General features: G+C 45.9%; 1 protein-coding gene across 2 annotated transcripts in view; it reads right to left on the minus strand.

Annotated features, from left to right (window-relative positions):
* Positions 1-5,175: 5,175 nt before the first annotated feature.
* The window catches only part of GALNT6 (polypeptide N-acetylgalactosaminyltransferase 6), a 70,211-nt gene continuing 59,499 nt past the window's right edge, over positions 5,176-15,887 (minus strand). For both annotated transcript variants that reach the window (XM_083427548.1, XM_083427547.1), the window contains exons 8-11: positions 13,947-14,078; positions 11,423-11,524; positions 9,999-10,151; positions 5,176-7,193 (exon numbers count right to left, since the gene is read on the minus strand). In XM_083427548.1, coding sequence (XP_083283674.1) covers positions 7,080-7,193; positions 9,999-10,151; positions 11,423-11,524; positions 13,947-14,078 — 501 coding nt within the window. In that variant the 3' untranslated portion in view covers positions 5,176-7,079. The remainder of the gene's footprint in view (positions 7,194-9,998; positions 10,152-11,422; positions 11,525-13,946; positions 14,079-15,887) is intronic.

The following is a 15,887-nucleotide window of genomic DNA, read 5'->3' on the forward strand; positions in this document are numbered from 1 at the left end:
TTAACCCGAGGTACCACTGTTCTACCAAATAAAGAAGGAACAAAGTAGTCCAATATACAGTCTTATTTTTCTGTGGGGTTGCAGTTTTCCACCATCGGAACTTGCTGGGAAATGGCATTAACCTCCGGTACAAATTTAGTTTGGTTTGAGGAAGTTACCTGAAAGAAGAACTTACAGGGGGAAAAAATTCTTATGAAGTCAAACACTATTAAAGAAGAAGAAGAAGAAGAAGAAGAAGAAGAAGAAGAAGAAGAAGAAGCCGCCAAAAACCAACAACCCACCAACACCCAGGGTTGGGGTAAAAGGAAGTGTAGTTGTGGGAGCAGACAAAGGCTTAAGGTTGTACAGCAGCAAACAAGTTGAGCATCTTTGCAGATGAAAGTTGTGTTTTATGGTAGTCCACACCATGACCTATGGGTTGTATTCAGGGACTCAAGATCCTTACCTCCTCCTCCTCCTCCTCCTCCTCCTCCTCCTCCTCCTCACATAAGTTGATAGATTGCCAGTAGAATATCTGCATTTTGTGAAGAATGCTGGGCACCCTTTTTTTATTTTTTAAAAAGACAAATCATGATAATGATGGTGGACCAAGGTAAAATGGTGAAAATGACCAGGAAAATCAGAAACTAAGAAGGTAGAAACTTTAACAAGGAATGGGGAAAATTTATAAGTTATCTAAGAGAACAGTGAAAACAACTAAAAACTTTGGCAGGATCATAGCAACTCTTGTAACCTATGAAAAACTAAGGTAAAAAAGGGTTTTTAAGAAAAATGGAGAAATTATAAAATGCAGTAGAAATGTTTGACAATGGAAACCGTGGAGTGGGGGAGGGAATCCTATATGTTTATGATTATCGTTTAAATTCAAATGTATATTGTAAAACTGAATATATTTTTTTTAAAATAAAAAAGACAAGTGGTAACAGTTACTGGGGTGGTGGAAAGCCATGGCAGTTAAACTTAGCAAAGTTTGTAGTGCAGATGAACTTTTCTGCAGATTTTTGTTTTCTGCTGCTCCAGAGAAGCGGACACGGAGCAATGGATCCAAACTACAAGAAAGAAGATTCCACCTAAACATTAGGAAGAACTTCCTGACAGTAAGAGCTGTTCGACAGTGGAATTTGCTGCCAAGGAGTGTGGTGGAGTCTCCTTCTTTGGAGGTCTTTAAGCAGAGGCTTGACAACCATATGTCAGGAGTGCTCTGATGGTGTTTCCTGCTTGGCAGGGGGTTGGACTCGATGGCCCTTGTGGTCTCTTCCAACTCTATGATTCTATGACTTCGTGACAAAGCAAAATGAAACAGCAAGCTTCCGCCTTGATCCTAGAGCCCCCCAGTTTCTCCCAGCCACTGGACAGGGGCTCCTGGGTGGGGGGGGGCAGCAGCTTTGGGAAGGAGGCAGTTGGGCTCTAGGAGTCCTCACATCTCTTGCCTGAAGCCCTACAAGTCCTTCCTCTTGTTTCTTTCTTCAGGCAAGCTTTTGGGTAGGTTAGAATCCACCAGTTTCAGCCCTCCTTAATTCATAGCAAATTGTTGTGACTTTGGATTTATTGTACAATGGCGACCACCTTTGCTGGGGCTTCAGAGGGACTAGTGAGCACATTCTATATAATTTTTTAATAATATTTATTAGAAGTTTAACAGTTACAGAAAGAAAAAAAGAGAAAAAACAATAAAGAATTTAACAAACAATACAACAAAGATAAAAACAAAAACAAAAAAATACATCAAAACAACAAGAAAAACAAAAACATTTAAAAACACATCCAATTTCCATATCTTTACCTTTCATTTACTTGTTTCATCGACCTCCTCACACCTCCCTTTTTTGTATTCTAGTTCAATTTAGCTATTTCAGCAAATCCTTTCCATCTTTCTCAATCTTTCCCCCCCCCTATAATTTATCTTAACACAATCTAACTTTAAATTTTCCACTTTAGCCCATTAACAACCAGTTTTTGCTTAATTCTTTATAACATTTCTGCTAAAACCATATAACTTCATTCCAGCACTCTTCTAACATTCATTAATTTTGCAGTATTTCTGTAAATATACTTTAAATTTTTTCCAATCTTCTTTCACCGAGTCTTCTCCCTGGTCTCGGATTCTGCCAGTCATTTCCGCCATTTCCATGTAGTCCCTCAGCTTCATCTGCCATTCTTCCCAGGTGGGTAGATCTTGTGTCTTAGTGAGCACATTCTAAAGTTTGAGCGAAGATTGGCCAGAGGCGCAGTCTCGAAACCAGGCCCTAGTACGTTGTAGGAGCTATAGTAGCAGCACCTGTCACTCTGGGTCCTTCCCCTGCCAGTGATGTAACAGGGGTTATTGTTGGGCAGGATCTGACCAGATGGAGGTAAAGCACCAAGCTGCACATAGCCTGTTGAGACTTGGGACTCAGCTACATTAGTGAAAAAAACAGCGCCTTGAATGTGTTGTAAACGTGCAACACCAGATGGCGCTGGAGAGCAAAACAAATTTATTTGCTATTTTACATAGCGCTTTTTTTCTCTTGATATGACAATTTAATTTCTGGCTTATTATAGTGTTTCCCGCCCCCTGTGTGCAGATCTGCCCTTGCACTTTGAGAGAGATGAAGCAGTGCCAATGTCACAGCTGCCAAGGGGCGGTGACATCAGGTGGAGAAGTGAGAAAAGAAGGGACAACAGAGCTTTCTTCCAAGACAGTGCAGAAAAGAGGAACGACCCATTTATTTTTAACTATACTTCATGCTGCTTCAGAGGTGAGTAACCATAATTCCTAACATGATCAAAAGCCATACCCATGTAACCAGAAGCTAAGTAAAGAAAAGCAATTTTTTGCTGTTGTCTGCAAGAGATGTGCACAGGTTTTTTTCCCCAGGTTCTCTTGGACTTCATAATCCTCTGTACATATTTTTACAAAGCCACTAGCAGCCTCATAGCTGGTGTAGCTTGGGAATCGGAGGGGAGGGAGAAATCAGTGTAGTTTTGAAAGGCTCAATCTGCCATCCTGATTCAAAATGGCACCCAATTGTATGTAAACATAGACAAAAACCTGCTCCTTTATCTCAGGAACCATCATGAAAAGAATTGGTCACAACAGCTTGAGAGGTGTCCAAATGGACAAACAGACAAACTACTGTCCAAAACACGTATCAGATTGGAGCAAAGACAACACTAAAAACTAGTACAGTCGTACCTTGGTTTTTGAACAGCTTAGTTCTTGAACATTTTGGCTCCTGAACGCCGCAAACCTGGAAGTGGTTGTTCCGGTTTGCGAACTATTTTTGGAAGCCAAACGTCTGACGGGGCTTCCAATTGCAGGAAGCTCCTGCAGCCAATCAGAAGCTGCGCTTTGGTTTCCGAACGTTTTCTGGATTCCATTTGACTTCCAAGGTACGACTTTATTGAGATGTTTTGGACTGCTCATGACTGTCCCATGTCTCTTTCCTCATGCGTCATCTGCTAGTGCCCACTGCAGTCATTCCCCAATCTGAGGTCCCCCCAGATGAAAAATTCATGGAGAGAGCTATCAATGGCTACTAGTCGAGGCAGTAATGCCTCTGAATGCCAGCTGGAAACTGCAGATAGATTCTGCTTGGCCACTGTGAAAACAGGATGCTGGGCTGAATGGGCCCCTGGCCTGATCTAGAAGGTTCTTCTCATGTTCTGCATGGGGCTGTTGTCTGAGCAATATGTCTACCTAGACCTATGCAAACTGGTCCTTGTTGTTGTTTAGTCGTTTAGTCGTGTCCAACTCTTCGTGACCCCAGAGCATGCCAGGCACTCCTGTCTTCCACTGCCTCTTGCAGTTTGGTCAAACTCATGCTCGTAGCTTCGAGAACACTATCCAACCATCTCGTCCTCTGTTGTCCCCTTCTCCTTGTGCCCTCCATCTTTCCCAACATCAGGGTCTTTTCCAGGGAGTCTTCTCTTCTCATGAGGTGGCCAAAGTATTGGAGCCTCAGCTTCAGGATACAGTGGTACCTTAGGTTACATACGCTTCAGGTTACATATGCTTCAGGTTACAGACTCCGCTAACCCAGAAATAGTGCTTCAGGTTAAGAACTTTGCTTCAGGATAAGAACAGAAATCGTGGTCCGACAGCGCGGCGGCAGAAGGAGGCCCCATTAGCTAAAGTGGTGCTTCAGGTTAAGAACAGTTTCAGGTTAAGAACGGACCTCGGGAACAAATTAAGTACTTAACCTGAGGTACCACTGTATGTCCTTCCAGTGAGCAGTCAGGGCTGATTTCCTTCAGAATGGAGAGGTTTGATCTTCTTGCAGTCCATGGGACTCTCAAGAGTCTCCTCCAGCACCATAATTCAAAAGCATCAATTCTTCGGCGATTCTTTATGGTCCAGCTCTCACTTCCATACATCACTAATCTGATCCTACTTGCTACCAATCCCCCATGGGCAGTTCAGAAAGACACACCATATGGCTAATTGGTTTTGGAAACGAAGGATCTTTCAGAAAGCAGACCTTTCAGAACCATTTCAGCCTGCTGTTCCAATAAATAAAAAAATAAATTTGAAATCCCCAGGGCCTGCCCAAACTCTTGGGTGTGCCTAAACCAGCTTTATGGATCCCAGACATTATGTGAACTCTGTTGTTTAGTGGTGCAAAATTATGTGACTGGGCAGTATTTCCAGAACAACACTTACTCTGCAGCTTCATTGCTGCTGTTCCTATTTGGATGTACGGAGATACGTCCCACACATATATTGTTCTGTGCCCCTTTGCTGATAAATGTTGTGGTCACTGACAACCGCATGAAAATTAATGGTTCTGGAGATAAAAGGGCAGGAAAATGGTTGCCAATTTGGAATCTCTCCACAGACCCCAATGGCTTATGTATAAATATCCTCCAATGTTTGACTCAAGATATGAAATACTCAGAAGCAATTAAAAAGTTCGTTGTGTGGCAGTAAGGGAGCAACACCCTACTTCCATGGGGTCTGATATACCCAGCCTATATATATATATAGGAGTCCAACATATTTATACAGAATACACTTAAAACATGAGGACTGATCAAAGGGAAGACTTGAAGCTAATATTTTTCTCAAAAGCAGCTTCCAACATTAGCTTGCTATTTAACACTCTCTCTCTCTCTCTCTCTCTCTCTCTTTCACACACACACACACACACACACACTGTTCAAGAGCAATTTGAAAGTAAACAAAGTCAGACAAGGTTCTCTTGTAAAATAGAATTTTAAGTTTTATTATTTCCAGTTGGAAATTTACCCAAGGCAGGTCTTTGCCTTTCAGCTAAAGCCTTCCTGGAAATGAACACAATGGGAAAACCAATGTCACCTTCTGCATTCAAAATCTAGGGAAATAGTCAGCACCTTTGGTCTTTCTTCAAAAAAAACCCCCACAAACAAACGGCTTTTAAAGTGTAGTGTGCTCAAAAACACCCAATTCTTAGGATGTTCTGGAGGTACATTTTCCTTCAAATTCACCTCTACACTTTGCATTAAATGGACAGTGCAATAGCTAATCAAGCTATGGGTAAGAAGAGGCTCATTGTCAAGTCACGACGAAGATGCTGCTTTGTGGCTGAACAGCATCTTGGGCTTGCATTTGGAAAAAAAAACTTAAAATCCCCACCTCCAGTGACATCCCCAAAACAAATAAGCTATTTTTCTTAACAGCATACAAAACAAATGAGGAAAACAGAGATTTGCTCCATCAGGCAACTGCAACTAGCAGTATATCATGTACTAATTTACTTGGCAGGTGTTTCTGTAAAGACACGCACGCACACACTCATTCCCTGATGGGTAGTCTCTAGAATCCCATCCATGAAGGTGATTCTGCAGGTTTCTGCAGCATCCGTTCCCTCAAAGCAAGCAGCTTCTCCATCTGGTCTTAAAAAATATAGGCACATTAGCAGCTTTCCTTGCTCTAAGGCATCACAGTGTACTATCAAGGTAATGAGAGGGTCCCCATGAAAAGGCAAGCAGTACTTTCTCCCAGTTCAGGAAGTTGTCAAACCGTGCAGACTACACAAACAGGTGGTGGTGGTGGGGGGGTCAAGTTCATGTCAAAAGGCCTCTGGAGGTCTGGATTGCAGCGATCAGAAAGGCACACCAGGTCCCTGACATTGGGAGTCGTAAGGAAGGGCCTAGCAAAAATGCTACCCTTCCATCATTCCTTTGTTTGAGGTCTAGGGATTCCATCTCCCCTCACAAGTCCCCTTTTCTTTGGCAAAGGGATAAAGCTGCCTTGAGGATGCTTTAAAGAAGAGAGAAAGGGACTTATTTGCAGCACGATGGTGAGAGGCCTGACGAGGTAAGGCACTGGCAACGGCCTGTGCAAAGAGGTGAAGATTTCAGCCACAAAACAATACCACACTCCAGTGTTCCACTATTGTAAAATGCAGTCCTAAGCTACTGAAACTTGGGGGGACAAGAGTTTCTGCACTGCCCACTGACATCTGTGTGCAAGATCTTGGGAAACAACAACAACAACACAGCTGAGAAACTATTAGAAATGTCCCCCCAAAGTCTTTACAATGTAGTTTCTCCTTCCACAGTCTCCGTGTGGTCAGAAGATGCTTTCCCTATGTAACAGAGTTTAAAGTCATTCTTATCTTTGGCATCAGTTATTTTCTAAACTACCCCACAGGTAAACTATTTCTTAGGAGAGGCTCTGCACCTCCGCAAGCTGCTACTTCCCACGCTGCTCACAGCATACAAACGTTAAGAGGCAAAAAATATTTTACATCCTATCAACGCCCCCCCCCCCTCTTAAATCTACTGCAAAATAAAACCACCATTGTTGTCCGTCTCACAATATGGAGCTTTGATTAACAATACTTATGGTACTCTAAAGAGCAAACACACCAGCTTGGAATTTTACTTAATTAAAAAGAACTAAAGATACACCAACGGTTTGCCGTGTCCTCTTTGACCATCCCATCCCAGAAAGGCACAAAAGTGTATTGTAAGTCAAGTGTGATTACGCAGCATATTTGACTGGGTTCTCTTCTTTCTCTGAACTTGTCCTCTGTCTTCTTGGTAGTGGAGTTGAAAGAACAGAAACTTTCACAAGAGGACTTTGGCAACAGGCTACATGGTCTTGCCAGGATTGCTTAGCTGAAGTACCAAAGCTGATGGGGGTCTGCAGAGTTACAGGAAGCCATGGAAGGGTGCTCTCCCCTTGCAGACAGACATTTGTTAGATGCCACATTTTTGAGGAGGTGATCCTAAAAAAAGAAGAAATTGAAGAGCATTGCCTTAGATCACTCCAAAGTCCATCCTAGCCCAGTATTCTATCCCTAAGAAAAGTAGGAGAGATTCCTATGAGCAATTAGAAAAGGAGAACACAAAGCTGATAGACTTCCCCTGTATCCTCACAGAGTGTGATTTATGGATATTATACCACTGTACCTATAGCTCAGCGGGACGCGGGTGGCGCTGTGGGTAAAACCTCAGCGCCTAGGGCTTGCCGATCGCATGCTCGGCGGTTCGAATCCCCGCGGCGGGGTGAGCTCCCGTCGTTCGGTCCCAGCTCCTGCCCACCTAGCAGTTCGAAAGCACCCCTAAGTGCAAGTAGATAAATAGGTACCGCTTTATAGCGGGAAGGTAAACGGCGTTTCCGTGTGCTGCTCTGGTGCCGGCTTGCCAGAGCAGCTTCGTCACGCTGGCCACATGACCCGGAAGTGTCTCCGGACAGCGCTGGCCCCCGGCCTCTTAAGTGAGATGGGCGCACAACCCTAGAGTCGGACACGACTGGCCCATACGGGCAGCGGTAGCTTTACCATTACCTATAGCTCAAGGTCGTGGGTGGCACTGTGGGTTAAACCACAGAGTCTAGGGCTTGCCGATCAGAAGGTCGGCGGTTCGAATCTCCGTGACGGGGTGAGCTCCCGTTGCTCGGTTCCAGCTCCTGCCCACCTAGCAGTTCGAAAGCACGCAGTGCAAGTAGATAAATAGGTACCACTCTGGAGGGAAGGTAAACAGTGTTTCCGTGCGCTGCTCTGGTTTGCCAGAAGCGGCTTAGTCATGCTGGCCACATGACCCGGAAGCTGTACACTGGCTTCCTCGGCCAGTAAAGCGAGATGAGCGCCACAACTCCAGAGTCGTCTGCGACTGGAACTAATGGTTAGGGGTCCCTTTACTTTTTTACCTATAGCTCACAAGGCTTCCAAGGAAGTCCAGCACTCTAGGAATATGCAATTCTTTGGGGCAGCACCAAATGCCCCTCTTGAAATTTGCCTGGTATTTGCTGGGGACAAAGTTAATTGGTTTTGGGGGTGGAGGAGGGGAAATATTTGCAGTGTTTCTGAAGTAAGGGGGGTGAACTTACCATAGCAAAAGCATCCTCTCCCCTCCTGACTGTGGGGAAAATATCTGCTACGCAAGTCAGGTTTTTGTTGTTGTTGTTTGTGGCAAATGACCATTAGCAAGGAAAATGTTAACTCCTGTTGCTGCTACCATGGACAGCAGCAGCCAGGGGACAAGACAGGAGTTCTTCTTGGTGGTCAGAGAGTGGCTACAGCTTTCAGCACTCCCCTGAAGGCCAGAATATCCCATAAGCATGTTCATGGCGAAGAATTGTGGCTCATTTGACATTTCCCCCAATTCTGGAAGTTTATTGTTTATTTTTTGAAAGGGCTCTCCTTTTCCTTAGCACCTTGGTCAGCGTAACTCGCTGTTGCCAAAATACTGTGAATATGGCCACCCCACAAATAAAATCATCCTGTTGGGCTGCTGCAGACTCACTTGCCTCCTCCAAAAAACAAGAGCCAGAAACATTTTAATTCCAGTGTTTTTCATCACAGCCCTATTTTTTTAAAGAGAGATTAAAACCGTGTCTTTGGCATCAACCATTTTCAGACAGGTTATTAAGCATCCGTGCTTATTTAGCTAAGCTCATTTGGCTCTTGTGGGCTCCCTGGAGGAAGGACAGTATATAAACAGAATGAATTAATAAACACTAGTTAGTCATTGAGAGACTTGCCCCTCCATGAATTTTTAGAATGACTTTTTTTTTTTGAGACCATCACCACACCAGGTGCTAGAGCAGGCATAGGCAAACTCGGCTCTCTAGATGTTTTGGGACTACAACTCCCATCATCCCTAGCTAACAGGACCAGTGGTCAGGGATGATGGGAATTGTAGTCCCAAAAAATCGGTTTTTTAAAAAAATGATATTTATTAAAAGTTTAATAGTTACAGAAAGAAAAAGAAAAAAGAAAAAAGAAACAATGAAGATTTAACAAACAATACAACAAAAAGAAAAAGAAAAAACAATACCACAAAACAACGAGAAAAAATTAAAACATTTTAAAACACATCCAATTTTCATTTCATTATCTTTTATGTACTTGTTTCCTCGACTTCCTCGCACCTCCCTTTTTTGTAATCTAGTTCAAATTAGCTAATTCAACAAATCCTTTCCCTCTTTCTCAATTTTTGTTCTTTAATTTATCCTAACACAGTTTAACTTTAGATTTTCCACTTTAGCACATTAACAATTAATATTCATATAATTCTTAATAACCCTTCTGCTAAAACCATGTAACTTCATTCCAATATTCTTCTAACATTCATTGTAGTCCCAAAACATCTGGAGGGCCAAGTTTGCCTATGCCTGTGCTAGAGAAACATGGAACAACCCAGCAAACAAACAGCATTGTGAAAATGGAGTTCTCTCTCTTCCCCACTTCAAAGTAGTGGGGGCGAGCGGCTCCCACAATGCCAAGAGGGATCCTCAGACCCTCCTCTGTGGTGGCTGCTGCAACTTCTCATTACAGCACACCCCAAGCCCACACTCAGTGGCTGCTCTCAGAAGGAACTCCTTGCTCTCCAGAAAAAATGGCAGAATAGAACTGCCCATTATGTACTTTGGCCAGGCCAGGCCAGGCTGTAGCCATAGCAGCAAGGGTTGCCTGTCTGGCAAGAAGTGGATGAACGATTGGGGGGGGGGGCAAAAACAGGGGTTCCGAGAGCAAGAGAAAAGCACGCCGCTCTGAAATCTACCTATGTCTATAACTTAAAGCACTCACATTAGTCAGCTCCCATTCTTCATTTTCCGGCACCCGGGAGTGCTTCCCTGTATAGTGACAGTCTCCCAATTCCACGGGTCCCATCTTGGAACGGAGGCAGAGCTGCTTGCCGATGTTGTGCCGCAGGTCTCGCTGGGATGTGTATTCAAAGTACTGAGAACGACACACAAAAGAACAGCCACCGGGGAGTTGCTAAGAGGCCTTCCTCATCAGAAAGGAATTGAGAGGAGTCAGGCTTTTGCTTTGTTCTGGGGTAGAGCGGTTTATTTTTACACGTCAAGAAAACGTGGATGCAAAACAAAGTGGTAGGCAATCGCTTTCCAGTTTTGTAAAACTGTTCTCAACTGTTTTGGGGAACAAGTCTATACAGTTGTACCTTGGTTGCCGAACTTTATCCGTTCGACTCCTGGAACCGTTTGAAAACCAAGGTGCGGCTTCCAATTGGCTGCAGGAATTTCCTGAACTCAATCAAAAGCCGCGTCAGAAATTTGGCTTCCGAAAAAGGTTTGCAAACCAGAACGCCTGCTTCTGGGTTCGCGGTGTTCAGGAGGCGATTTCTTCAGCTACTAAGCCGTTCGAGATCCAAGGTATGACTGTAGAAGGTGTATTTTGATTAATGCAGTGTTCTTTTTTCTGTTTTAAAATGGAAACTTAGGGAAAAAAATGTGGGTAAGCTCTTACACTAGGAAGGTAAAGGTAAAGGGACCCCTGACCGTTAGGTCCAGTTGTGACCGACTCTGGGGTTGCGGCACTCATCTTGCTTTACTGGCCAAGGGAGCTGGCGTACAGTTTCCAGGTCATGTGCCAGCATGACTAAGCCGCTTCTGGCGAACCAGAGCAGCGCATGGAAACGCCATTTACCTTCCCGCCGGAGCGGTACCTATTTATCTACTTGCACTTTGACGTGCTTTCGAACTGCTAGGTTGGCAGGAGCAGGGACCGAGCAATGGGAGCTCACCCTGTTGTGGGGATTTGAACCGCCGACCTTCTGATCGGCAAGCCCTAGGCTCTGTGGTTTAGACCACAGCGCCACCTGCATCCCTTTATACTAGGGAAGTAATTCAGGCAGTGCAGAACTATCTCTACAGAAGCACCTGTTTGCCTGAAATCATAGGGCAGCACAAAACTGCCAGACTGCAGTCCCTGAAAGCATAGCCCTGTGGTGTGTGTTCAGACATGAGAAGATACACGGGGTGCTGTCCAACGAAGCAGTTCCATTTGCACAAGGACTTTTGGCTGCGCAGTAGAACATCCCCTCCATCTCCATCTTTCCCTGTGTACCCACTAAATCTGTTCTGAGGTTTTCTCCAGGTCCCCAGAAGAGTTGGGAAAGTGCATGAGAAGGAAGGGAAGTTTCATTGCACAAATGGGAGTGTTTTGCTGGATTCCACCATAAGACTGGGCTTTTCTCATGAATTCCATACCTGATTGCCTCCCATCCCATGGCAGGGGTACATGATGAGCGGCTTCCCTCCATGGTTGTTCTCTCCAACATCCAGGCAGCGTTTGGCACCCTCATTTCTAATCTGAAAACAACCCAACACTGTCAGGGGTCCATCTACAGCCAGAAGCAGTACCTAGGTGCGAATCTGCCTAAATACTCAGAGACACAGTCCCATAGACGCTGCACTATTTCTGTAAGCAGTGTGCAGTCCTGAATTTTCCCCCTTCAGCCCAACTAACCTCCCACCTCTCTCAAAGCAACTACAGTGGTGCCCCGTAAGACGAATGCCTCGCAAGACGGAAAACCCGCTAGACGAAAGGGTTTTCCGTTTTGGAGGTACTTCGCAGGACGAATTTGCTATGGGCTTGCTTCGCAAGACGAAAATGTCTTGTGATTCCTGGGTTTTTTCCCCCGCTCCCCACCCCCTTTTCCAAAGGCAGTAAGCTGCTAATAGCCTTTTAGCAGCTAATCCGCTAATCCCTTAAGCCTTTAATAGCCGCTAAACCGCTAATAGCGCTAATCCGCTAATGGGCTTGCTTCGCAAGATGAAAAAACCGCTAGACGAAGAGACTCACCGAACGGATTCTTTTCGTCTTGCGAGGCACCACTGTATTATCTATCTTCCATTTCTAGCTGCTAGCATACCTAGTTCCTGCTCAAGAAACAAAAACTGTACTACTCCCTTGCAACATATAAACCTTTTTTCAAAAACCTTCCCACTTAGGATTCAAATCAGAATATTCTAAGTTCTGGAGACAGTGATGGCTATTAGACTGGTTCCTTAGTAGGACTGAAGGAGGGAGGGAGGGAGAAAAGCAGGGGTGTAGGAAGGGGGGCAGTGGGGGGGGACCGTCTTGGGTGCCCTCACTGAGGGGGGTGACATTTGGTGCGCCACCTGCCGGTGACTCCCAAGCTTACCCCGAGCCATCGAGGTAAGAGGAGGAGCCAACAGCAGCAAGAATACTCATCGCAAAGTATTCAAAGACACAAGAGCTACCCACCCGGGAAGAATGGCAGATGAAGCTGATGGACTACATGGAAATGGCGGAAATGACCAGCAGAATCTGAGACCAGGGAGAAGAGTCGGTGGAAGAAGATTGGAAAAAATTTAAAGTATATTTACAGAAATATTGCAAAATTAATGAATGTTAGAAGAATATTGGAATGAAGCTATAGGGTTTTAGCAGAAGTGTTATTAAGAATTATATTAATATTAAGTCTTAATGCGATAAAGTGGAAAATTTAAAGTTAAATTGTATTAGGATAAATTATAGAACAAAAAAATTGAAGAAGAGGGAAAGGATTTGTTGAACCAGTTAATTTGAACCAGAATACAAAAAAGGGAGGTGCGAGGAAGTCGTGGAAATAAGCTAATGAAAGATATAGATATAAAATTTGGATGTGTGTTTTTGTTGGTTTTTTATATGTTGTATTGTTGTACTGTATTTTTTCTTATTGTTGATGTATTGTTTGTTGAATCTATGTATTGTTTTCCTTGATTGTTCTTTTTTTTATAATTATAAAATTTCTAATAAATATTATTATTAAAAAAAAAAAAGAGGAGGAGCTGTGCCACTTTGCCGGCGCCATTCCCCCCATCCCCCTTCATTTTGACAGCTTGGGGGAGGCTTGGGAGTTGCGGGCAGGTGGCGTGCCGAATGTTTACCATGGGTGGCTCGCTCTGTCCCCAGCTGCAGGGCACCCTCTGCACCTCACACCCCTCGGGAGCGCGCCCGTCCTAGGCAGTGCGGGCATATGCTCCGCCACTAGAGGGAAGGAGGGAAGGCGGGAAGGAAGGAAGGAAGGAAGGAAGGAGGGAAGGAAGGAAGGAAGGAGTCGAGTTCATAAACTGAGAAGTACAGATTGACAAAGCAAAAATTAAAGCTTTTGAAGGCTGGTTAATGAAGGGTTTGCTTTATGTAGCAAAGTCAAAGGGCAGCGAATAAGACGCATCCAGATTTTCCCTTTCTGCTGCATAGGTCCCTTCTTTAAAGCTCTGTGTCCAAGTGGTCTCCCCCCTCCTGGCTTGGCGCTTACTCCCCAAAACCTGCCGAATGGCAGTCTGGGGGAAACCTGAAGTGCCCTTTGTTGTGCTTCAGCTTTCAAGCATGGTGTTGCGCTTGGAAAGCACAGGACAAAAGATATGAGTCGATGTGTGAAGACGTGCACAATTTTCACTTGGTGGAGAATCAAACCTATTCCCAGAGTTTCTCTCTTGGTCGCATTTGAGTGGGATGGAAGATTGGAAATACATAAGCAATTTTAAATGTTTATACATGTAGGTTTTACAGGCCTACCATCTGGACCAGATACTGGCATTCTGAGTCATGTCCTGAACTGCAGAATATATATTATGAACCAAGAAAGGGCCAAGTGGAAAATTTGGGGTGTTTCTGAGGCATCTGGCGGAACGCGGCTGGATATAGAAGGCAAGGCTAGATGCTCCTTTGCTGTGGCCCAGAAAGAACTCTCTCAGGCAATGAACACGCAAAACCCGCACTTACGGCTCCGTAAAACGCCGGTGTAAGGTCTGGGATGAAGATCTCGGGATAAATGGTTTGTAGGTACCAGGTGAAGTTCTTGCAATGTAACCGCTCCTTCAGCTCAAGCCTCTCAGCGAGGTCTCCATACGTTTTCTGACAAGGCACAGCATGGTTTGTTTGTTTTTAAAGTATCAGTTCATAAAAAGGAGACACTATCACTGCCCACCCTCCTTCCTGTATAAGGTAAAGGGACCCCTGACCATTAGGTCCAGTCGTGACTGACTCTGGGGTTGCAGCGCTCATCTCGTTTTATTGGCCAAGGGAGCTGGCATACAGCTTCCGGGTCATGTGGCCAGCATGACTGGCGAACCAGAGCAGCACACAGAAATGCCGTTTACCTTCCCGCTGAAGCGGTACCTATTTATCTGCTTGCACTTTGACGTGCTTTCGAACTGCTAGGTTGGCAGGAGCAGGGACCGAGCAACGGGAGCTCACCCTGTTGCGGGGATTCGAACCGCTGACCTTCTGATCAGCAAGTCCTCGGCTCTGTGGTTTAACCCACAGCAAAGGTAAAGGTAAAGGTACCCCTGCCCGTACGGGCCAGTCTTGACAGACTCTAGGGTTGTGCGCCCATCTCACTCAAGAGGCCGGGGGCCAGCGCTGTCCGGAGACACTTCCGGGTCACGTGGCCAGCGTGACATCGCTGCTCTGGCGAGCCAGAGCCGCACACGGAAACGCCGTTTACCTTCCCGCCAGTAAGCGGTCCCTATTTATCTACTTGCACCCGGAGGTGCTTTCGAACTGCTAGGTTGGGAGGCGCTGGGACCGAACAACGGGAGCGCACCCTGCTGCGGGGATTCGAACCGCCGACCTTTCGATCGGCAAGCCCTAGGCGCTGAGGCTTTAACCCACAGCGCCACCCGCGTCCCAACTTAACCCACAGCAGAACCCACCAAATCTCTAAATGAATTCTGAAAACAAACAATTCCTTACTTTATTTTTTATTTGCTTAAGACAGCCGTCAGCAAACTTTTTCAGCAGAGGGCCAGTCCACTGTCCTTCGGACCTTGTGGGGGGCCGGACTATATTTTTTGGGGGGGGAAATGAACAAATTCCTATACCCCACAAATAGCCCAGAGATGCATTTTAAATACGTAAAAGCACACATTCTACTCATGTAAAAACACCAGGCAGGCCCCACAAATAACCCAGAGATACATTTTAAATAAAAGGACACATTCTACTCATGTAAATACACGCTGATTTCCGGACGGGACGGATTTAGAAGGCGATTAGGCTGCATCCGGCCCCTGGGCCTTAGCTTGCCTACCCATGGCTTAAGATGCGAGAAGGGCTGTCTTAAGCATATGCAGCGCCGGCGTGGAAAGATCCGCCCGGTGCCCCCCCCCAGTTGCCCAGTCCCAGGCACACAGGAGGACGGAGCTGGCTGGCCGCTTCAGCATCTCGCTGGTTCGGTCGCCCCCAAACTCACAGCGCAGAGCCGGCTGCAGCAGAAGAGCCCGCTGTGGCGCTCTGACCAGTGGCGTAGCGTGGGTTGTCAGCACCCTGGGCAAGGCAAGTAATTTGCGCCCCCTAACCCCTGGATTTTAGCACTGCGAGTGCGAGCGCCCCCCCAGATGTTTCGCCCGGTGCGGCCGGCCCCCCTGCACCCCCCCACGCTACGCCACTGGCTCTTACCAATGGGCAGTCTCTACCCCGGACTCAACTCTCGGCCCCTGGACTCTCGGCCTGGTGCCCCTGAGAGCCCGGCGCCCAGGTGCCCTGCACCCCTAGCGCCTATGGGTAAGACAGCCCTGGATGTGAGCTTAAATCCAAGGTAGGCCTCAGCCCTGGGAGTTGCATCCAGGCATGAGGAGTCTGCAGAGGCTTAGAAAGGCTCCACACTGCTCTCCTTTCTAGGCTTCTGGAGGTTCTTGAGGGTACGTTGCCTCGAACTGCCAC

Source organism: Podarcis tiliguerta (assembly GCF_965153285.1).
Source record: "Podarcis tiliguerta genome assembly, chromosome: 2".
In the NCBI taxonomy this organism is placed as follows: domain Eukaryota; kingdom Metazoa; phylum Chordata; class Lepidosauria; order Squamata; family Lacertidae; genus Podarcis; species Podarcis tiliguerta.